At 24.6% G+C, this 26,533-nt stretch overlaps 1 protein-coding gene across 1 annotated transcript in view; it reads left to right on the forward strand.

The window, feature by feature from the left end:
• Positions 1-2,690: 2,690 nt before the first annotated feature.
• The window catches only part of LOC105155104 (Tachykinin-like receptor at 86C), a 44,452-nt gene continuing 20,609 nt past the window's right edge, over positions 2,691-26,533 (forward strand). Inside the window, exons 1-2 of the mRNA XM_011071020.2 lie at positions 2,691-5,041; positions 19,642-19,855. Of these exons, the coding sequence (XP_011069322.1) occupies positions 4,747-5,041; positions 19,642-19,855 (509 nt within the window). The 5' untranslated portion in view covers positions 2,691-4,746. The remainder of the gene's footprint in view (positions 5,042-19,641; positions 19,856-26,533) is intronic.

Genomic DNA, 26,533 nt, shown 5'->3' on the forward strand with positions numbered 1-26,533 from the left:
TACTCCATGCGAAATACTTCGAGCGTTATATATTCAACGTCGAGTGAGAAAAACCAATATTTTATTCCATCCTTCCAATCCATCCTTCCAACAAATATCTGCTTAGTCTCCCAGGATCTTCTTTTGACAAATAATATATATGTTATATATATATACATATACATTATGTGTGAGTGCTTTCTAACTCCTGAGATATGTGTATGTACCTATACGTATCAGATACTTTTCAAGTTTCTATTTAAGTCTATGTATTTGACGCTTGACGAAAAGATACACATGGTGAAAAAAAAAGTAAACATGAAAATAACAAGATATTTTTTAAAAAGTATATAATTAACAAGTCTTTATAATTAACAAGTTATTAAATTCTGTCACTTTATTTGTTTAACATGAAATATCGTGAAAAATATATGATTGCATTAGACTAAAATAATCTTTCCTTTTGTAAAAATTTCCAAGAAATAATTTTTGAGAGAAATTTTTTGTAAATAATGAGATTTGTTGGAGTACTATAATCTCATAACATTAGTCTATCTACATTTTATATATAAAAATACAAAGATCATATTTTAAAATAAAAATAATTTATAAATATTTAGTATTACAATTTAATTAATTACTGAGCGTAATAACACGTCAAAATATTTTCATATTTTTTTATATTCAATTAATTGAAAATAATTCTAATATTTAAATAGTAATTTTTGTAGGATGACTAAATAGAAAAGATTACTTTTTTATATTTAAAATGCTTTATTTATAATTTCAAATTCATGTTTTACTTACAGATGTAAATACACTCATAAATTAACATTAATTCTCTATTAAATAAATTATTTACATATTTCAGTCACCAAATTATTTTCTAATTCAAGTCTTATGTCCGTTTTCATTTAATAAAATTTAAGTCATGCTTATTAACTTTTACTAACAAGCTTTTTAAGAAACTATTGTGCCTTTATATACGTTACTTATTACATGAGAAAAATAGTTTTTTTTACATATTGTCTTGTTATTGCACAGTAAATATATGTTTGCAAATTCGTAACGCTGAATATACACGTATGTATGAAAAGATGTCAAAAATATATTTAGATAAATATTATGTTGCATTTATTCAATGTTTTATATTGTAAGTAACAGTTTACGCGTTAAAAAGAATGAATTGATGTTTATATTTTAGATACAATTTTTATATGATTGGAATTACTTTAAAAAATTAATTGATTTATTATTAATTATGCTTGAAAAAGTTCTCTTAATAAAATTTTTTGAAAGGCGATTAAAACTTTATTGCATAAATTTAATCGTTCCAATCAATCAATTCCTATCAACATTATCTCTTTTAAGCTATAGAAGTATAGAGGATACTTGATTTCATTTAGTTCTCAGAATATCAACTGAAAAGATTAGTAAATTGCGTATCTTTTCGTCGTTACATATTTAAGATATTCAGAACTTTTTCAAATTTGAATAAGTACTTGGCATATATAATGCCATCAGAGTTGCTTTTTTGAGATATACATAAAAAGTTTTCCCAAGATCTTTCTCATCTGTAAAATGTCTCAATGTGGAAGTCAACCGGACGCGAAGAGAATACTTTTCCACTTTCACTTAAGTTAGAAGACTCGGATACGAATATACAGTTAAGAAAGATATCCTTCTTCTTCTTTGCTCATCTAAAACTGCAAACTTTATACAGGCGTAACAAGTTGGATTTAAAATTACACAATACTATTTTTGATATCCCTGCGATTTATATTGCGTCTTTTATAAAATAAGTTTCCTTTCTTTTTTAACCAATAATTAAGAAACTAATAAGATTTATATCTCTTTATCTTATAAAAGATATTTTGCTTTATCATAATTAAAGAAACGAATGCAGAATAATGCATAACAATAATATTGAAAATTATAAATTATAAATTAAAATGTAAAATGGAAACTTGAGAGATGCTACGTTTATAAATATAAAATTAATAAAAGGCTAATGCGACATTTATTACTACAAATAAATAATTCTGACAATTTACTGGCACAATTTACTGCAAAACTGTAGATATAAATTCTCAAAACTATTTATTATAATAATAGTATATCTGTAATAGTGCGCTATTATACTTACCTATGACTTTCTCACGCGATAGAAATCTTTTTTTTTGCTTCGCGAGAACCTTTTACTATAATATATATTAAATTATATTCGGAAATGATCACAGAGTTGACGTGACAAACTTCGTTTTTCATATATATCAAAGAATCAAGTTTTTTATATTATAACAAGCATAGATATATATATATATATAACTCAATCACTTTTGAAGAAATATGGTCACGATTACTATCGTTCTCATTTGCACGAAAGGAAAATGACATTTATCCATGATAAAGTTAACGCGAAGGCAGGTCCGAACGTCAAACAAATGCAATAAATAGATAAAGCTTTATCAAAGTCACGATATAGTTCTATGAAAAGATTATGAAAATTTTGTAGTGTTATAGATCGCAAAAAATAATTAAAAAAGAATTATTTTTAAAAATTTTTACAAAGATAATTTATCGCAAAATAATTGCTTTTTGTGTATAAGACATTCCTTTCCGTTATTCATTAAAACGTTTTATAAATTTCTTGAATAGAAAATTTATTTACAATTATTTTATATATATTCTATTTGTATTTAAATACACAAAACGAGAAGTTCTGCTGGCAAAACAAATATTCACGTATTTATACGAATAACTCTTTGAATTACAATGTTTAGTATGTTTGTCGATGCATATTTGCTAATGCAAATTTTCATGTTAAAGACGGATAAATTTTACGTGTAATATCTTTATTAACGTAAGATTCTATAATATTTAAGTTTATCTATAATTAATCCAACTTTTGTATGTTGAGAAAAGATAGCATTACTAAGAGCTCGATATAATATAATATAAATTAATGCATAATAAGTAATGGATTTTATTAAATTAAAAATAATTGAACAAACTATGTATTGTAATTTAGCATGTATAATTGTAAATAATTTTATAAGATATGTAATTGTGTAAAATAAAAAAGCTTTTCAGAGCCATTGTTATTCCGCTATGTGTTTAAACTAAGCTAATACTTTTTTAAAATATGAAGCATCTTCTTATAAAATCGCATAAAACTAAAAAGTAATTTAAAATCGATATAAAACGTGATGCTGTAGCATATCGTGAATTTGACATGTTGGGATCAGAATTTTAAATCTTGAAAAATACTAGATCTCGAGTGCTCTCATTCCTACACGTAATGTAAAACAGCTGTTGAATCTCAAACGCGTTCCAGTATATGTGATGAGAGAGTCTCTTAACTTTTATCTTGAAGAATAACTATCATAAATCATAAATGCGTTAGTATTTAGCTCGAATCGATATAGACATTCACGTATTTTCCCATCAGCTGACACTTGTGCCAAGTGGAAAGTCTCGGGAGGTGGGTGACGAAGGAAAGGGGTGCGAGATTGTTCATGATGCGCACGCACCACTGAATGAACGCGCTTTTGAGCCTTTCAGTATCGCCGACGGGGTTCTTCAGTGCGGTACACCGATTTGATCCACTGGCGAACGATGTAAATTGAACGGACATCTATAAATCTAGTCATTTACGTGACAAGGGTGCACATAACTGTCTCCGATAATCCTGCGACAATAATGTTGACAATTGAATCGATGGACAAGTCGCGCGCAAATAAATAGGTACCGATTGACAGGAGACAATCAAGATTCGACGAACATGCAGATATATATTGTCAAGTTCTCGGACGTAACGTGATGAACGTTGTTTGTATTGTCAGTGATAATGACTTTGAAACCATCGCGTCTTTAATGGTTTGCGCTTTCTATTAACTGATTATAAAAGGGAAATGTACTGATTACAAATTATGCTTTTAACGTGTACGATAAGTGCAAAGTGCATTTTAGTAATGGAAAAGAGTCTCACAGGGAAGCTCTTATTTGCAATCATTTAATATGCGCGTGTAGAAAGTGTTTAAAAGTTTAAGTGCTGCTTTATTCATTTAAAAACACGATAAAAATTAATATAATACATTAAAAGAAAAACGAGATATTATTTAAAAAATGCTATATCTACAATTAGTGAGACGAAGTTGAAAAAGAATTTAAAAAACATTAAATATTGAAATATATAAAGATTCCAAGAAGATTGAACTAATTTGCAATATCTACATAAAGATAAAGTAGAGATTTCTCTAGATTAAATATAGATTTTCAAGTGAATAGTTAAATATCTGCGAATTTCCATGGTAAAGTTATCTCTTGTGAAATATAATCATTTCGCGATAATTATTCCGATTTCAAAGACAATCTTAAATCGACAGATAATGAGTTTAATAAAAGATTTGAAAGTAAAAAATTAAAAATAAAAGAATGAAATGCGTTTATCAAATTTTGTATTGAAAAATTAATTATTAATATCAAATGCATTGATTAAACAATAAAGTGTGTAAAATTTTCACAATCAAGTTCGTATCAATTACACATATACTTTTCCAATAAAAATAAGCAATCAGGTTAAATTAACCATAACGGTAGTTATTCGCCAGTTTATTGTGCATCATATCGAAGGAAATTGATAATAGGTTATAAAATAGATTTAACGTATTGTTTGGAACAAACAAACAGAAATCAACAGAGATACAACGATCGAACAAAGTCCCGGGACTATTCCTACGACTGCTAAAGACAATTCTTACAAATATGAATGGTCTAAATCTAGAACATTTATATAACTGCACTGCATCGATTCTGGAGTGCAATGTTACATTGCTATTAAACCTAAATCTTAGTGAGATACGTTATTTTATTGAAGACACATTAAACAAGTCAACTAGACGTGAAATTCTACGGCAGGCGCTTTATGACTGCGTTCTCGTTAATCAAGAACGTCCATTCGATTTGCCATGGTGGCAAAAGCTCTTCTGGTCTTTGATATTTGCGGTGATACTGCTCATTGCAACTGGTGGCAATATTATCGTTATGTGGATCGTACTTGGTAAGAAGACTGATTGTATAAACGTGATATAGCATGCCCAAGAAGTTTCCTCTTGTTAGTGAGCTTCGCGTTCCTATGCATATAAATTATTTCAAAGTGGAACTCTCTCTCTCTCTCTCTCTCTCTCTCTCTCTCTCTCTCTCTCTCTTTTAGAGATTAAAATACTTATATTATGATATAACGATCATGTTATAACTTTTATTTACAATTAATAATCTAATTTTATTATAAATCAGTTGCAAAAAGTGTATAAATTAAAATTATACATGCATAATTACATATGACGATAAAATTATAATAATGTCAAATTAAAATTTTTGGACAATAATTAAATGCTATTATAAAGTTACTTAGGCAAAATCTTTTTTAAATATTCATATATTCAACTAAAAAGTAAATTTTTAATATTTTTGTAAATGCAATCACACAATGTTTATTTACATATAATATTTTATTTATAAGAATATTATCTGTACACGATAAATGAAAAGATAAATGAAAAAGATTCAGATTCAGAAAAAAATCTTAACAATCCTTAACAAAGCATTTTGCTGTTATTAAATTAATTAATTAAAATTATGTAAGCTATTTAAGACTTACTAGAAAATACTATATAAGACTTTCTAGAAAATACTAAATACAAAAAAAACAGTGACTGTTATGAATTTCTTATTAAGATGGTATAATTTGGAAATTGTAAAAAACCAATAATTTCCCAAATAAATAGAATAATAATCTATTAATATAAAAATTCTTCACATTTTCTGTTTTATGCATATTTTTGACATTATAATATATTGTATTATTACATTATTAATAACTTCACAATTAAACTTATTTTTAACTTTCTTTAATAACAAGTTTTTCTCTTCTCTATAAATATTAGATATTAACAAGAATTAAATCTAATGCATTATAAGATTACTATGTTCATGTGTATATTAATAAATATCTAAAATTTTAATTCACTTTAATTTATGTAATTTATTCAAATAAAGGATATCATGACATACAATTTATCCATTCTCATTCTGCTTTTTATATAATAAAATAATTAAACAAAATTTGTATTTATAAAAGAAACAAAGTACAGATGTAAGTTTAAAAAATTAGTATTTCGTTTATAATATGGATTATATATATAGATATGTGATATATATATATATATATATGTAAATTTTATAGCATATTGCTTTGTCCTTTAAAAGCTGTCTTTGAATTCTATCTCAAGAAATTAAAATTAAATGTACATTCTATTTAATACAGATAGTTTCTTAAAGTATCTACATATCATATTACGTTAATAGCATTAAATATCTTCGCTATGTTCAATGAAATAATTGAGTGACAGCTGATTGGGTAAAATTTCTTTTAGAAAATTAAATATATATTCAAGGAGTTAAATAATATTATATTTAAATGAGTATTCTATAAAAATTAAATAGTCATAAGTAGAAGATACTAATGTTTTTTTGATGATGAAAAAAAAGTAAGTTTTTTTTTCGTGAGTATCACTCTATCAACTGATTGCGTTTTGTTATCCTAAATCAAATATATATATATTTGATTAATATGTTATTGTCAAAACGTATAATAAAAATAGATGTAGCACTTTTCTGTTAAAAACTGATAAATTTTTATCATTTTAAAATCATAACAGAAATTTACAAATAATAATTATCGTTTTTAATAATTGATAAAGATATTGTTGTAAATTTCTATTTCATAAAAGATTGATATTTCACAAAGATACTTTTTCGCATTTAGAATTTAACTTAATAAATAAAAAAATAAAAATAAATAAAAAAATAAATTTATATATAAAGAAAAATTTTTTTTTCATGTATTTATGTAAAATATATGAAAAGTAAAATACACGTCGGCATTTCGATTATCTTACTCTTTTTCCTTTTTCTTAAACTATACTATTGTCTTTGTTACATGTATTTGGCTTTGATCCGTATCTACGTGATAAGCATTATTATAATTGAAGACAAATAATTCGTTTTTATTAGCGAATCAATATAAATATACAATAACTTTTTATACGAGCCACGGATTTATGTATTTTTACATAAAGTGTAGTAAATAGTTATATGTACTAACATACAAACGAAACATACGTATACTAAACATGTCACTATATCTGTATCTGATTAAATTTGGCATATTCATGATTTTACATTCATGATACAAAAAATATTTCAATTTTTTACACAATTTTCTTTTTAGCATGTAAATTTCATCTTTTACAATAATTATTCTTAGTTATCTTTAACAAATAAATATTAATTTTTATGTTAAAATTATTAAAAGTAAATATCTAATGTTTTAACTCTGCATCTATTAAATTTGTAATAGAATTTGAAGCTATGATACATTATTGTATATTAAAAAATCGTTGTATAGAATTTACTGTATTACCCATACATCATATACAGAAATACAAATTTATTTATATATTATTCATATATTATTTGGATATTGTAAATTATGTATAACTATATGTATTCATATAATAACAAACGGTAATTAATTTACAAAGTTTCTAAAATCTTAGATATGATGAATATAAGATCCCATATAGAATATATTGTATAAACAAACTCGCGTTTTATTGACAAGTCTTTGATATTTCTGACATTGTTATTTTATAAATTAATAATCGCATAAAAACATATTATTTTAAAAAACACGTAATGTATATTAAATTTTCCCGCACGTACCTTATTAAAACAAATTGCTTTCGAATAATTAAAATTTTTTCTCTCTCTCTCTCTCTTTCTCTCTCTCTTTTTCTTTCTCTCTCTTTAAAATTGTATTATTATAAGTATTTATTAGTATTTTACCATTTACATATATATATAATATTATTGTTTTCTATACTATTTATACCATACAAATATAAATAAAATATATGCGTATTTATATATATAATACCTATATACATATACCTATATGTATATGAATACTTTGTAATAAATGCTACCTCAATTAAGGAAGAACTAATTAGATGCAAAGATCTAATGTAATAGTGAAAACGCTGTAAAGTAATTTAGTGTAAAGAGGCTTATACAGCTGGTTAACTACATATTGTGTATGGAGTTGCACTTATAAATATGTATAATAGAAGAAATTTCCATAAAGAAATGTAATTTCGCTGTAAAAGGATTGCTACGTAATAGTAATTTTATCATTTTTTTCATATTTAACAATTTGAAACACATTGAAATGCAAAAATAGTAAACATATTTCGCCAATAATAAACCTACAGTTATTGAATAGTTATTATAATTACGTTATTCATGTTTATTTAGTCATAGAAAATTTTTATCCTTCATATACGCATGTATATTGTATTTATAATCGAAAATATAATATGAAATTTCTTTAATTGTGTTTTTATACAAATTTAAAGCTTAAATTAATATAATTATAGGAGAATTGTGACTTATTAGAATCCATAAATTTTATTAGCATCCATATTTTCAATCTTCAAAATGTATATCATTTATCTCAAAATGCGTATATTGCATTACTCTAAAAATGTATCAGATCAAACTTGCTTAATACAATATAATTTTTCTGTTACTTTTCCGATTATTAAGAAACTTATTAGTTAAACTTTTGCCTAGTATAATATAATTTTTCTGTTACTTTTCCAATTATTAAGAAATTTATTATTAGTTAAACTTTTCTCTAACCAAGTATACCTTTAATGAAGTTATGAAATTGATGGATGTTGATTTGCCGAACGTGCTAAACTTTTCTTACCATATGGTAAAGAAATGTATTACTTATATATCTATATATATGTAATCATATATGTGTACGTACGATGTGTACATATAATGTGATAACAATCAGACATATTCACTTATAAGAATATAAGAGCAGATGGCATTAAAAAGCTCAATAATCACATATCAATGTTTTGTTTAAGAAGCTATGATTAAGTGCAATATTTATTATTTTGCTTTATTCCTAGTTTTTAAACTAATTATTTTAATGATAGTCAATTATAAATACATTATATAATGATTACATAAAAATATATAGAACGAAATAAAATAAAGATATACATATACGAAAAATAAAGATATATAGAATAAAAATCAACGAGAGATTATGTAAAAAAAACATTAACATATTTTATAATTTTATTATATTAATATATTGTAATATTAAAATGTAAATTATATTGTTAAAAAAATAATACTTATCTAAACAAGAAACATGCATAGATATTATTCCACAATTCGATAAAGCTTCCTTTATTGCCTATAAATGTCATTTAACTTCGAATCAGATAAAATTGATAAAAGATTAGAATAGAAGTTTGAATCGTGAAAAATTTGAAACTTTCACATACTGTGATAGCTATATTACACAAAAGTTTTATATTCCACAGTTTTATAGTCGCAAGTAGTTTTTGATAATATTGTTACTAAGTGTTAGCAAATCTGTTTTGCAAGTCATAAAATAAATAAAATTAATCACGTTGAATTAAATATATGGCGACATATTGATACGTTGACGTCATTTTGTCTGTGCTAAAGCAGAGCTGGGATTTAGTTCCACATTTAGGTCGATTTTCAGCCTTACTTCACCAACCCACGCCGATCGGCATTTAGGTTTCACGTGGAAGAGACAGGAATCAAGTTAAAAATCAACCGAAATCTAAAATCTCAGCTCTGTCAGCTAAAGCAATCTGTTCTTCGACATAAAACAAAGAAACAGTACTTAGGAGCAGGAATTTATCACTAAGAGAAGCTGCGATCGTTTACGCATCATTTCCAATACTTCTCGACATCGCATCGGTGGAATTCGTGATGAAACTTTTGCCGTGCGAGCACTGTCTGCAGATACAGCCAAGGAAGTTTCTATCGATCAGAAGTGGGAAAACTTTAGTGGCTCGGCAGATTAAGACTAGGATGGCACGAACATAAAATTTCGCAGAAATCTAGCTTTATAACGAGCAACCGTATTTCTTGGATATACTGATCCTACCTACAGCTTGTCCGCATCAGAAAAGAAGAAACGTAATGGTGAAGCCGCGCTTTGTCGTGACAAATAATAGCTGAAAATATATCTCAGGAGGTTTGTCGCGAAAAAGCAGAAGCTTTAAATGGCATTACAGATGCAACTATTCGTCTCCGTGAAAACATGCGTTCACAAAACGCTTTCTGCTGCAAACGGAATTGCCGAGTTTTTGCCTTTTTCTAAATGTATGACGTGTATTGCAAAATCATTGCATTATGCATGCTACTTCAATAACATACGATGTTGTATTGAAATTTGCTTTTTATTAAAAAATTTGCTCGTTTTCTTAAAAAAACCGTTCAAATAAAAATTTTCGGTAAAAATAATTTTTCAAAATAATTATTCAATTTTAAATTTTAATGCACTTGTGAAACTTTATTTTTTTATTACTTTGTCTTATTAAATGTCAGTTACTCTGTTCGCAAAAATCTTTCCTTTAATTAGAATTTTAATTAAAATTTAATTTAAAAATTATAAAACTATTTCTAAGTCTGTTGTAACGCATAATTCATTTTTATAAGAAAGAAGATTATCCAATGCAATATTTTGCAAATATTGTACTATTACATAAACACTATTATATACACGTTGCTTCTTTATTTCTGAAACATTTGCTCAAAGTTAATATTTACAGATTGATTATGTCTGAGTAAAACTTGAAATATCTTTTTCTGTATGTAAATATATGATATATTCTCAGCTATACATTAGATATTTTTACTCCAGGGAGATTGAATTAAATTCATTTCGTTTTTGGTTTGCGTAACAAAACCTTTATGATTTATGGATGTAGTCCCGAAGACAAGTAGAATATATGCAAAACTGGACATTTCCATGTTTTCAGAGATAATATACAATTATATATACAATATATACATTATATATACAATATATACATATAATGATAGTTCTTTCAATGGTTGTTGTTCTTCCTCAATTTTATATTGAGAGGATGAGTTCCAATAAAATTTCATGATAGTGTCATATTACTTACAATTTCAAATACTATATGCTATATTAAAGTGTATATTGTGTTACTAAACTAACAATTATAATTGACAGAAAGAACAGCACGTTTCTATTTTCGTCGACAAAATTAATATATTATTTGATATTATTTTGGAACATTTTGTTATCAAAAAGTATATATATATATATATATATATATATATATATATATATATATGTGTGTATATATATCTCTTCTCTCTCTCATTACAATTTATTTAGAATACATAAAATTTATTAAAATGTTTGTTTATGAATTTTATTTATGCAATTTACTTTTAAATTATTATAAATTACATACATATTTTTGAAAGTTTGCATGTTTATATATTCACCCTGTAAGAATTATACGTAAACGCAACAAATTTTATAGAATACATCATTTTTTATTAACACAGAAAGAATAAGAATTAATTTTTAATTTAAAGTTATTTAAAATTAAATTTATTTATTATTAAAGGGAAAACAAATATATACTAATATATTTCCTAAATATTCTAAATGTTACATATTTGTCTATAACAATCCATAAATAAGAATAATGTGTTAATTTAATAGCAGAAATAAAGAAGCAATCCTTTTGGAATTCTATGTCGTGGTCGAAGAAACTGATTACTGAGACATCAAGTTAATGAAACTTTCTCTTGAGTGACAATCAAAGTTTCGCGATAAAAGTATTCGACGAACATGATTGTATTAGTTGTAGCTACATACACAATCTCATTTAGTTCGATGTAGATAAGTTTGTAGTATAAATTTACAAAATCTTTTACGTCGACAGATATTAAAACAAACAATTTATCTAAATACTTTAGAAATTTATATAAATAAAGCCGATAATAAAAAATAAATAGTAAAATAGTAATAAAAATGAAATATGAAAAATACGATAAACTTCTATCTCCGTGAAAAATATGACATAATATTTAATAAATTTCATAAAAAATACAAATATTTTTTGCTAGCTTATTAACATATGTGAGAAAATTTACCCTTCTTACATATTTTTATGTATGTAAATTAAGCATTTTATAAAAATTAATTGTTCTACACATTATATGTACACACATTATATGTACATATATATATTAAAATCAATATATAATATGATACATAATATGTCATTAAATACGAATTTACACGCAATTTTCTCAGTAAAAAACATTTCTAATTACTTAATGCATATATTAAATGTTTGAATTAATTTAGCAACACGCACAATAATGTCATTTCATTAATGCAATCGCACATAAGTACATTCGCTTAATGTATTCCAGGAATAAAAGTTTAAATCCAAAATAATGATATAAACTGTATTATTTTGATATCAATATATTTCTATCAATTTTGCTTTTATTTGAATTAAAATATTTGAGATTGTGATCTTTTTTATGCGAGACGTGCGTTTCTAAAATTCTGTCGGATCACGATATTCAGTATAAATATGTGAAGCTTAGTCTGTCTAAAGCAATTTTATGCACTTGAATAAATGTGGGTATAATACAATAGCTTCAAAAGAAAGCACGGATATAAGCGCGCGAAAATTAGAAATTAAACTATGAAACAATTATTAATGCAATTATCTCAATATTATTTTAGAACATATTTATACATCTGTTCTGTTAATTGAAGTGTAAATAAATTAATATGTTTGCAAAAGATAGTCGTTAGGAAAAGTTAATTTCATTTTAAACACATATAAATAGTTAATAGCTACTTGCATTTATTATAACGTAATTTCACGTAAATTTATGCGAAGAGTATATTAAAGCGCATATATATAGTATATTAAAGAGCATATTAAAAGAAAACTAATATTTTTATCAGACACAAAGATAAATATTATCATTAACAAAAAAATTGAAATTAAAAATCCTCTATTTAAATTTGCGTACGGGTCATTTAAAAAATGCATTAAAAAGAAGAATTTTTCATGCTAACGTGCATTAACATGCTTTAATATGCGTATATAATATTCATTGCATTGAATGATAACCACTTTTGTTTAAACATAAACGTTCTCAAAGAGGATAATTAAGCTCTGATTGTAGAAGATTCATATCTTAGTGAGATATGTTTGATGAGTGATATGAAAGCGTCTGCGCTGGGCAGTAGAAATTAACATAATAGCTTACGACATTTACTACATGACAGACGCAACTAAATAATCGTTATAATAATAATGATAATATAAAAAAATAAGCAAATCACTCATTAAGAATGCGTTTGTAATCATATAATAATTTAATTGAAAAAAGCGAATAACATATTCGTTAGTATCTTGAAATTATAGGCAACATCACTCAATTAGAAATGGAGACAATTGCTCTTCTAATGGTATTGCGTTATAAAAATTAATTACAAATCAGATATATTAACTGTGTTTCGTTTAATATTATATGTCAAAATAAACATTTTCAACTTGGAAGAACCGTTATAACGATAATTTTATTTATGACTACTACAATATCAGAGATATATTATAATACTTAATATTATGTAATTTTGGAAATGTGGAGATAAGGTTAAAGGAAAAACTAAATAGAGACAGTAAAAGAAAAAGAAGCATTATATATACCAGAAATTATATGTCGCAAAAGAGCTTAATTAACATTTTTATATGTACTTATAATTTCTGTATGTACTTACAGTTTAAAAAGCGGAGAAGATGCTTAATTATGAACTATGCATCACTTTGAATATTTTGAAAAAATTAAATCGCCACAGTACTTTAAATTTTAGCATTTAGTGTCGTTATATTTTTAAAGCAGCACGAAAATAATAAACATATGAACTTCCATAAAAAATAGAGGAAAGTACTCAACTGATGAAAGATAGCTAACTCAGTTTTATAATGGAACTGCAACACGTGGTTAATGTATATTACACGATACGTATATTATGTTACGAGAATTATGATATTTTAGATATTTATTTAATATTTTTAATTCTCACAAGCTATAAATGATCTACTATAGTTTTCTCCGTAAAGCTCGATTTTTCTTTCCTGAGGAAACAACAACATTAAAAAAAAATATATATTGTTTTCTCGTTTCTTCTCTTCTTATTATTATCTATTAATGTTTTATATATATTAGGTGTTGGAATTAATTCGTAGCGTTTTTTAATGAAAGAATGTTATTTATTTCACATGAGCATTAAAAAATACATTAATGAAAGTACTTCCCATCACTTGTAAAACGCTACGAATTAATTCCAACACCTAATATATTGTCAAATGCATTTAACACGTAAACGAAATTAGATTAGAAGAAAAATATTTTATCCAAAGAATTCAACAAGTATTTTATTAGAAATGTTAAAAATGAGAATTATTTAATTCGTGAATATACACTATGGTTTTATTTTGTAACTTAAGCTACTAATAATTCGATTTTTATAATTATATCAATTTCAATTCCTTTCACCTTTGACGTATTAGCAATTTTAAAGCTAGGTAGCTTGGCTGCAATTATTATCTTTTGCTTTAGTCTTCTCATTTCTATATTAAATTATATTTATCTTATATATTTTTTACAAATCGTGCGTAATATAGTCGTATGTAGAAATCATTATTATCTTTAATATTTAAATTATATATTTTACTACGACTATTTTTAATATATTGTATATTGTACGAATATTCGTAACGTTTAATAATAATTTACTTTACTTCTTAATACTATATTTCTTAATACTATAATAATTTCTTATTACTAATATTCATATTTCAAATCAGTAGTTTTAAAAAGTTATTCACATTAAGTTAAATTAAAACTGAAAATATTGTGAGGCAACTCTCAAGACAGAACAGCATAATTACGATTTAAGTAGAATTTAAACTAAAAAGTATGCAAACAAGAATAAAAGATCATTTTTATTAATTTCTAGAAATCTAATGTCAAATATCATTGACAAATTTCGAACAATTTCATCTTTCATGTAATTATTGTTAATCCATAAACTGTCACATCCTAAATTCTCACTGCATTGAAGTTTCTTACATGGATATGCTGACAATCCGCTTACGTTTATTACAAGCGGTCGATTTTCACTAATAGCATAAAACGAGAAGTCTACATCTCAAAATGTTATTACATATCATCTTTCATAAAAATCTTTTATAAGATCTTATTTATTTTTTTAACAAATCGATAGATGTAATTAAAATTTTTGAACTCCATCACAATAATAAAAATTTTTAATAAACGTAATTTTAAATTATGTTATAAATAATGTATTATAATACTGTATTCATTTATCACAGTACAGAAATTGAGTAATGAATCAGTAAACACAATAAATATTTACGTTTTTAATATCATTAACATTTATATATACTTTTATTGCAAGGAATTAAAAAAATTTTCCATTTTAATAATACTTCTTTTTGAAAATGTTTTATATTTAATATTTATATGCTTCTCTCCTTAGAGTTAATAATATTCTAATAGAGTTAATAATATTCTAATGTATAAATAAAATTAAATAAAAATATACGGGATAAGAAATATTTCATACTTATTTATATCTTTCTCGTATAAACAAAAAATGTAAAAAAAGAATTTCAATTTTGAAGTGAGCAACAAAAACTGTAGATTTTTCTTGAAAGCGTTATTATTTTATTTGTTGCTATAATTTTTATTTATAAAATTTTCATGCATTATATATGTATTATTTTAAGTAATCATTGCTTATTTTATTATACATATTTCAATTAATTTTAGGACTGACTAAGCTTTATGTATAAATTATAATAAATTAACAACTTTTCATAAAACATAAGTATCTCATCTTTGTATGCAAGCTTCTGATTCGATAATAACTTTATATAAGCACTATGGAAGATTTTCAACTACGCGAAGAATTTCAAAAAAATTCCGAGTGATGACAATTTGGACTTCCGATATTTTTCGTGAAAATATATTACATAATAAGCATTTTAAATTGATTTTTACAGTTTAAATTAAAATAATTTTATAGTTTAAATTAAAATAATTAAACTATGTTTTTGTGTTGTAAATTAAAATAGAATATTCATATTGTTTTTACGTATTACCAACAATTGATAAAGTTTAAATTAAATTTAAAAAATAGATATCATATTTACAAAAATTTTAGAATATAATAATCGATCGTTCAATAATTTTATTATATTTTACATATATATTTTTCATCTATTTAACATAGAATCTATTATTTACTGATTGATCAATTAACGTTTGTTTCTATAATATAATTTTAGACAATCAGTATATTATATATATATATATATATATATATATATATATATATATATATATCCATATTATATACTTAAAAAATAAAATCTTTTATTTTCTAATACATATTACGTTCTATTTTTTATGTAAAAATCTTTTATAAAAACATGTGGTGTATTGGAAAATTAGTGTTGGAAAAATTATAATATAAATACAACAGTAGGCAGCTCTAATATGACAATTTCGTCATTTTTAGAAATAAAATTTGTTTAAATAAGAGGAAGATATACATGCCCTCGTTATATGCGATACCATTCTCAAGTATCGCCATCGAATTCATGTAACAAGAGTGGAGGTATTATTTATGTCTATTAAAGAAGATATAGTTAAATCATGTCTGTTATACAAACAATATTATATTGTATAATAAGACGCGCGATAATTTTTTTTTGTGCGATAATTTATGCTATTATTTGTATTCTCTCTCTCTCAAATAACATAAAAGATTATATTTAATTAATAAAAATACAATACGTTTTGTCATATTATAAAAATGCATGACGAAAAATTACTTTAGTGATAAATGATATAAAAGTTAATACGTCACACACGCACAAAAATGCTTGTCAGTTGGTTTATGTTTACCGTTATCTGAATGGTAAAAGCAGAATAAATCAGATTTACATTTGACAGAGACAAATTATATTTTAAAATTCTAATAATTTGATTTGAAGTGCAGTAAAGATTTTTTTACGAAATGTGACTTACACTTTATATATTTTATATACAAATGTAAATTTACTATTTATCAAAAAGACCAGAATTTCGACAAAGTAAAAAAAATTAATATTCCACAAAAACAGTTTTAATATAATAAAATAATAAAATGGTATGACATTTCGTTATTTGCGTTGTTACATTACATATGTAACGTATCAAAAAATACATAAATTTAAATAAAGTAAAAATAAATTCAAACTTTTAATTATTTGAATTTTCTCATCTAAATAGTTAAGTATATATTTTTGAAAGATATCAAATTAATTTCGAATTTCTACTTTAAATTTCACATATAAATCTTTGTTGCTATGCATTAAGATGCACTAAGATATTACGTGTTATTGTTCTATTCTTTTTACGATATTAGTTTTCTTAACTTTTCGAATTTACGATGGTAAAGTTTTCAGCGCAGTAATAGATATTAGATTACCATGAAAAACAAGTGATGTGATACTCATGCGCAAAAGTCGATACAGAGCTCTGTATCTTTTGTGGGTATGTTATGTGTTTTATGTTATTTGTTTTCTTAATAAATATTCAATGTTCTCTAATATTTAGTGTACGCATATGTGAGATATCATTAATTAATAGATAAGCGTAATAATAATTTTCTCTAAGCTACAAAGTACTATTATACATTTGACTTTTTATTAATATTGTAATAGTACCATTTATTTAATGATATATTTTAATTTAAAAGAATAATATTAATATCAAAGTATGTAATTTAAATGCAAAATATAATTAAAATAAAATTTTAATGTGATTGAAATTGATATTTAGCAATATATAAAACAGAATAATCTTTAAAAATATCCTTTTATAAAAAATAGTTAAGAATAGAATCATATATCAATTGAAAGCATAATTATTCAGAATAATAAACTAATTATGTTCACGAATAATATATATTATAATGTATTTCGTTAACCAAGAGTGACGAAGTAAAATTTTTTAGTATTCCCGAGGATAAATTAAAAAAGGAAGAAGAAAGGAAGGAGGGAGAGGATAAATATATTTCCTCATACATACTCCTCATACATTTCTACATGGCAAAGTAGCTGCTCTAATTTCATTTTTTTAAATAAAATTATTAATGAGCTCCTCCATATTTAACTTATCAACTATTTCTCGATAAATGTCCAATATGATTTAGACGTTTTTATTTCATTGTCGATCGATGATAATTTTTTAAATATCTTAAATAAGAAACTGATCTTTTGTTTAAACAAGTTGATGTCGGAATCGTTAAAAGAACGCGAATAAATTTTACGTATTCTGATACAAGATCTCCGATCTCGGGATTGTCTTGTAAAAATTGCATTACATCTTTAAGCAATGCACTGGCATTTTTCGTATGTTTGTAATTTCTAAAGACATTTCACAATGTAATTTAAGCTTTTGTTCATCAAAACAATTTTCTGATTTCACGTCAGACTTTGGTGTTAAATTATAATACTGAGTTATTTCTTGGACTGTAACATTGTTTTTGCCTATCGCAAAATTTTCAAATAAATTTAAAAGCATCATAGTTTTTGAATTAAATCAATTATTCATTTACATCATGACGTGACATCAAAAATTTCGAAATACATTTTTCGATAATAATTTTTCGACGTGTGAAAAATATGAGAATTGTTAGTATTGCTTTCCTCATAACGCTTAGATACATTACGTGATCGAGGTATTTTCGGTTCTTCTAAGCTCAGTGCACTAACTTCTTACGTAGAATAATACCATATATTATCGAATTTTGATTCTCGCATTTGAGTGAGTGCAGCAGTATCAATCACTGCCCTAATTTTTTTATAAGATTCATTTATATTTAAGTCTGATTTTTGCAACTCGATGTTCAAAATCTCAATTCTAAAATCTCAATCTGAAAAATTTCTATTGTTAAGGATAACAAAAAATAAAAATTGAAGACTTCTAAATGTTTGATGAATCTAATGTGCAATGGATATAAGTCAAACAAGTTGGGAAGATATGGCTGTTCAGGACAGAAGTCTGCCACAAGGGTTCTGACCAAATATCATACAGATTTGAAATTCAGTGCATGGAATTCCATATATTGAATCGTTCAGTGTATGGAGTATTCCACCATACTGGAGTCACCGTCCCTATCGTTAACAAAAGCAAGATTTTTTGCAGTCAGTATGAAATAATTTAATAGTTTTCACTCTTTTTTCGTAATATGATAATTTCTGAAAGACAAAGCATAGGGATAGAAAGAAAGAAAGAAAAAAATATTACGTATAGATGTTTCATTTTTAAAGACATCTCCGTGGATATCTTCTTATGATAAATGTTTGGAATTTTAATATCGGCGAAGGCGTACTGGGATGTGAACGGAAAAATTTATTACCAGTTGTAGTACTCAAGTAACAATAAAAAGTCACCATAATGTTTTTACGGAAAGTGCACAATTTGTAAACAGGAAATAAAAACTGAAATGTTAAACACATCTCCGTTAAAACATCCCCATTAACACTTATAAAAATATTAACATGGCTATTATAGATTTTTCTTTTTTTTCGCTTGTTTCAGCTCATCGGCGAATGCGAACAATAACTAATTATTTCTTGGTAAATCTTTCTATTGCGGATCTTATGATGTCATTGCTCAACTGCGCATTCAACTTTATCTTCCTCCTTAACTCTAATTGGCCCTTCGGAATGGTGTATTGCACTATCAACAACTTCGTAGCACACGTGACCGTTGCTTCCAGTGTTTTTACTCTCGTCGTAATTTCATTTGACAGGTAAGTTTTTGTTAGATACTTCTTTATACATACGTATCTATTTCTTTCTCAGCTTCTTTCCTCGTAATATCATTATCAATATTAGTCGTGTAAGATTATCATGTAATTTATTATAAAAAATATACAATTATATTACAAATAATTATTTGTTACAGTTTCTAAATTTTTAACGATAAATCATTTGTTTAACTTAAAACTTTGTTTGAGACTGTTTTCTTTAATTAAATAAAAAAATAGATTATGTAACTGTTTGTAATGTTATATAATAATAAATTATAAAAGTAAGAATTACATATATCTAAAAGAATACAGATGCAAATTTTAAACAACTTTATGTAATATATATATATATATTTGTTTTATAAAACAGTAATTGTTTATTATAATTTCAATCATATGGACACAACTAATAATTTATTGTATTAGGTGTTGGAATTAATTCGTAGCGTTTTTAATGAAAGAATGTTATTTATTTCACATGAGCATTAAAAAATACATTAATGAAAGTACTTCCCATCACTTGTAAAACGCTACGAATTAATTCCAACACCTAATATAATAAATATATATTTGTATAAACTACTTTTCTATTTTCTCTAAAATTTTTATTTGTTTCTAATAGATGTTTTAAGTTCCGGTTTTTCCATCGATTTATTTTATATGGAATAAAACAATTTGTTTTCTGTTGACATACGGGGTTTACGCAATTAATTGTGAGATACGTCGAGAAAATAGAGACACACAAATACTCGGTTCCATAGATCCTTTTTAATAGCGACATGCGGGGAGAGAAAAGCTACCAATGCGGCGAAATCGCTCTATGTAAGCCATGGAGGAAACGCTAGCAGAACGTCATCATTTGAATTGATATCATTCGTATGCAATCGATATCGAATGCAATCTGGTAGAGATAGTCGAACGTACTGAATCGTACCACTTCATACGTTTGTTCAGGAAGCGAGTAAAATGTGTAAATGTATTATACTATAATACATTCCAATAAATTCACTTTTCTTTCTTTATATCTCATGTTTTATTTCGTTATGCATTCTTTCTTTTTTCAATAAAATCTAAAATTTTATTTTCTTTATATTTTTAATATATCGTAATTTATATCTTCAATAAGCGCGCATATGGTTAATTCTATTTTATATATTACTAATATAAATAAAACACATGTAATAAAAATATTCTCTTAAAATTTAGGTAATTGTATTGAAATGCTATATTCATGATATAAATATTACTTTTTTTTACATAGCACAAAATAAAAAAAAATATATGTATATATTAGGTGTTGGAATTAATTCGTAGCGTTTTTAATGAAAGAATGTTATTTATTTCACATGAGCATTAAAAAATACATTAATGAAAGTACTTCCCATCACTTGTAAAACGCTACGAATTAATTCCAACATCTAATATATATATACATTTACAATTATTAAGTTTTTGTTTAATGCAATTTTTTAAAATCATATAAGTACATGAATATGATAGGCATTTTTTTATTTCCCATGTATCAAAAAATTATTTAAATAATTAAAATCTAATCATAAAGTAATATTATCTAATCGGGCTTATTGGTAAAGATTAGTCAGTCAATTATTATGTCCTGTTTGATTGATAAACATGCTAGACGTGGTAAACTGTTATTGCATGCATGCGGGAGGTATAAAGGTAATAATGTTAATATCGAAACTGGAGACGTGTTTATAATCTGGATGTTTGTGAGAAACACACGATAATTTATGGATTATACATTGTATCATTCTGTTGAGATAATTCTAATTAGCTTTAACATCACGTTAATAATGTACTTATATTTAATCGTCGATTTCAACTCTCAGATGCTAAATAATTATGAATAAGATTTTGTTTTATTATTCAATACGTTAATATAACATTTTACGATATTTTTTTATTTTACATTTTTTTTTTGAAAATATGATTATACGTATATATTTAACACTTATTTTCTCTCACATATCTTAAGGAGGTACGATCGAAAAATCAAAATGCTTTGATCTATCTAAAAAATTACACAGAATATTATTTAAAACGAAACTAAAACAATATTAAAATTTTAAATCGATTGAAAATTTTAAACCGTGTAATTTTTAAAAAAGAAAGAGCTAAAGTTAGAGTTTTATGCATGGTATTATATGACATATATGCATTAAATGATTGAATATTATATAATTACTTACTTTTAAAATGTTTCGAATCACATAAAAAACATATAAATAGTTAGAACAAATCTTTTTTTTACATCTTTGCAAGAATTTTAACTCTATTCACTGTGTAATTTATTTATATACAAGCAAAAAAAGCTGATGAAAGTATGCCTATTTGAGCATTTAAAGAAATATATGTGGAAAACTAGGCAACGCTGTTGACTTCCGACATTACATTAGATTGCGACTTGCTTCATCCTGTTCACACATGATAATCGAATATATATGTGCTTGCTTATAACCTATTGTTATATTTTTAATTGTAAAACACGTATAATGAAACATAAAAATAATATTTTAACATCAACTATCAATTACTAGTGTGTAACAGAGTAGGAATACCAACTTCATTTTCAGAATGCAACATTGCCAAGTTATCGATAATCATTGAACATAAAACATTAAATTACTTGCATTTTCTAATAATAGAATATTAATATTATGATTCATAATTATATATAAAAATTAACAATCAATGTTATCATTTAATTTTAATAAACTATAAATTAGTCTTTCTTATTATTAAAAGATTTTCATATATTAGGTTAGGTATTATCAATGTAGAATAATAGCATATCCTCCTCCCCACAAGTGATCGATCGTACATTGTCCTTAAATTGAACTTAATTTGATCGCATCTATTAATATGCTTCTCATACTGAACACAATTGTGGAATTATTAAATCTACTTATGTTCGGAATGGATTTCGATCGGAATTATTTCATTTTATTGAACAATTTCAATGGGAACCCAGATATATGTTCTAATCTTTTTATCTTTTTCTCTATTTTTTATAATATTACCCTTCAATATTTAAGAATTAAATTCTAAAGGCTTCCAAAAACTTATATGCGGATTAATTCCTTAAAATTTCAGGGTTGCTAAAACCAATTTATTGATTCGTTTTCAAAATATCTTACTCAGATAATTATTTTGATAATATTGACTTTCATTTGGTTTTCATGTATTTTATTCATTTTTTTCTTAAAGTATTAAACAATTATTACAAAGTAATAAAATTAATAATTTAATGAAATGTAAATATATTTATTAATTATTTTAATAATTGTTATTATTAGCTATTATTATTAATTATTATTACATTAATTATTCTTTCAATAATCTCATTAAATATATGTTAAATATTGTTATTGCAATTATATTAATAATCAACTTATAACGAATTGACTAGAAATCTCATTTCTTCTAATATATTTATTTTATAATAAATTATTTTAACGTGCAGTAATTTTAACGAAGAATGTTCAAATTTTTAATCATTTCGCATTTATATATTTTATTGTTTTCTTTTTATTATTGATTTTCATATATTTATAATGTATTGTTTCTGTATTTAGTTTGTTTATCCATAAGTTTACAAATACAATTTTAAAGTATATATTAAATTTTAGCTCTTTTTATTCAATTTTAATCTGATTTATCTTACTATTTATCTTTTACAAAATGTAATATTTTAACAAAAAATTAATACAAGCAAACGTAAAAAAAGTATGTTTCAACGCATTGAATATTTCATTCAACTTATATAAATATATATAATTAGTCATTACAAGTATAGAAACCCATTTCAGAAACATGTAATATTTTATCTTTTATTAAGAATTTTATAAAGAATTATTTTTTTCTTTTCATCTTCATTGCAAAAATAAAAGGATCAAATTATCACGAATAAAATTCCAACACGCAACTCTCATCTTTCACTACATAGGTATTAAAAATGCTGATAACCAATTTTATAGAAATCACGTCACGTTAATAAAAATCAGTATATCATCTTGCCATTAATTACGTGCTCCGAATTTATTATTAATATAGAATATATAGATATATAGATCAAGCGGAATAAATGTTATTCATAATATTAGAACCATTCATAATATTTTTTAAAATAAATTAAAATAACGTTAATATATGTTCAGAAAATGTGCATTAAATATATACGTATAGCAATTTCTAATTACGCTCTTTATGTAAACGGTGACTTGATTTATATAATAGTTTTAATAAAAAAAACAAGACACCTGTGAATTGGGAATTGCACGCTGGTGTATGTAGAATCAAGTTATACATATGCTATACTGACGTCTAACTGGAACAATGTACTCAGCATTATTAATCAATGTCTGTGGTGTGCGATAAATATAGTTCACCCTCGCGAAATCGAATGAATTAACTGTATTCTCATTAATGAAAATGTTATATCAATACACTATTAGTATCGATTTATGTAAACAACACGAAAATATTGTAAATAAAAAATAAAAGTAATTGAATATAGATGTAGTAATTTAATACATAAAATATAAAACAGAAAATGTGTTATATACTTTCACAATATATTTTCACATCAATCATATTTCCCATTTTTTAATATTGTTTTCGTAGAGCAAAATAAAATACACATAACATAACGTAGCAAATAAATATTACAAATTAAATAAAGACAATATTTAAGTAAAATGTGAAATTTAATATTTTAATTATTAAAATATTTCATATCAAAAATTAATAAGTTACAAAAAATTATTGAACTTAATTTTTTATGAAAAAGTAAATACGACAATTTTTCTATAAAATTAAAGATAGAAAATTTCCAGATAGAAGATAAACTTCTACGCTCTCTCTTTTCTCTTAAGTTATATTATACTAATATATTATTATAATAGTATATGCAATAACGCACGCAAACAATAAATCAAATTTAGAAGCATTCAACATATAAAGCAGAGAGAGATTCCCCTCTTTCTTTATAATTAAAGTTAGAACATAAATTATTCGTCACGATGGCCCTCAAGATGGTAGAGAAAAGATAAGATACAAATTCATGCTCGTCGGTCATTCCACTATTGGTGCAGTTAACCCGAAGGTTACAGATTAGTATCTGATTCGTTCTACATAAAGCGTTCAAAGAAAAAAAGACTATCAAATTACTTTTTTATCAATCTTATATTTTAAGTTCGATTATAATAATTATTTATTGTAGATTTGATTAAACATATTTATCTATTTAAAGATTCAATAATAAAGAATTCAAAATATATTACAAAAAATGTTTCCTTTCTCATCATGTAAATGATATTTTATGAATTAATTCTACTTTATTTCTCTAAGCATGAAAAAAATTACAAGCCTGGTATAGTTTAAATATAATGTATAAAGACTTTTAGACTTTTCACAAAGTTGTTTAAACTTTTTATTTTTAATAGCATTAAAAATAGCTATATCAAATTTGTCGAAATATTTTATTAAGAGTATTTTGTCCATAAATTTTAGCCATCTAGTATAATGATCATTAATAAGAATAATCAGGTTATCCATTAAAACAACAAGAGTTATCCATTAAAGGTTAGAAATTTTGCCGTCCATTTAACAGAATAATTATACATAAATTATATTTCAATGTTATCGTAGTTGTCAATTAATTACTTGTAGCAAGACAACGGCAAAACAAGAATTTTAAAGTTTCATACTTAAATTATTTTACGGTAAATTAACCACGCGTTGGAAATTGAGGCTGAAGTTGTATGGAACTTTAGGACTAGAAATTGGTAAGGGATGAATATAATGAACACTAATTGATGTAGGAAGAACTGCCTTTTGAAGTGTTATCGGAAAGATTATAGTAATTAACAATCACTCAAACTGTCAAATAACTGGAGATTGGAGAGAATGAATTGTAATTAGATTAACTTATGTTTTATAAGAAACTGTAGCTCTTAACTTTTCTAATTTCTAATTTGTCCTATTTGTGCCTAACATAAACATATAAACAAATATTATTCTAGAACCTTAAAGTAATTAAGAAAAATAGAATAATGATTTAAATTAGAATGCTCTTCTGCATTTAGTATGCAGACTGATTAATTTTGCCGATAGTTCGTTACACTTGGCATAAAATAAAAACTTTGTGTAAAGTATTAAATTAAAATATAGATTAATTCGACACAATCTTTCATTATGTTTTCATTAGTAAAGAATGAAATTAAAACAAACGTTTGATCAATAATGAAATTCGAAATCTTATGCACGCATATCGCAGTTTATATGTTACTTTGAGATGACATAAAAGATTATTAATATTGAAATCGTAACTATAATAATTAAGTTTATCAGTATTCCACAAATTCACTTTTCGATCCGATTGGCGATCCATCAATTAATAACGGCTCATTAAAGATAAAAGTGAATTAACAATCAATCAATGCCAACAGTCAATAATCCAATTTTGCCAAAGGTTTTGCCGATGGAGCTATAAAATATCCAATTTTTGGTTCGTATTTTATAAATACTGAATTATCGATTTGCATGTCAATATTTCGCGCTTTACTGCTTTTTATATTACATTATCCTCTTCTTATAAGCAAAAAATCAATAAATACTCTTAAAGATAAGAACGCAATCAATTTTAAGCATCATATA

Source organism: Acromyrmex echinatior, chromosome 10 (genome assembly GCF_024713525.1).
Source record: "Acromyrmex echinatior isolate Ae372 chromosome 10, ASM2471352v2, whole genome shotgun sequence".
Taxonomy (NCBI): Eukaryota; Metazoa; Arthropoda; class Insecta; order Hymenoptera; family Formicidae; genus Acromyrmex; species Acromyrmex echinatior.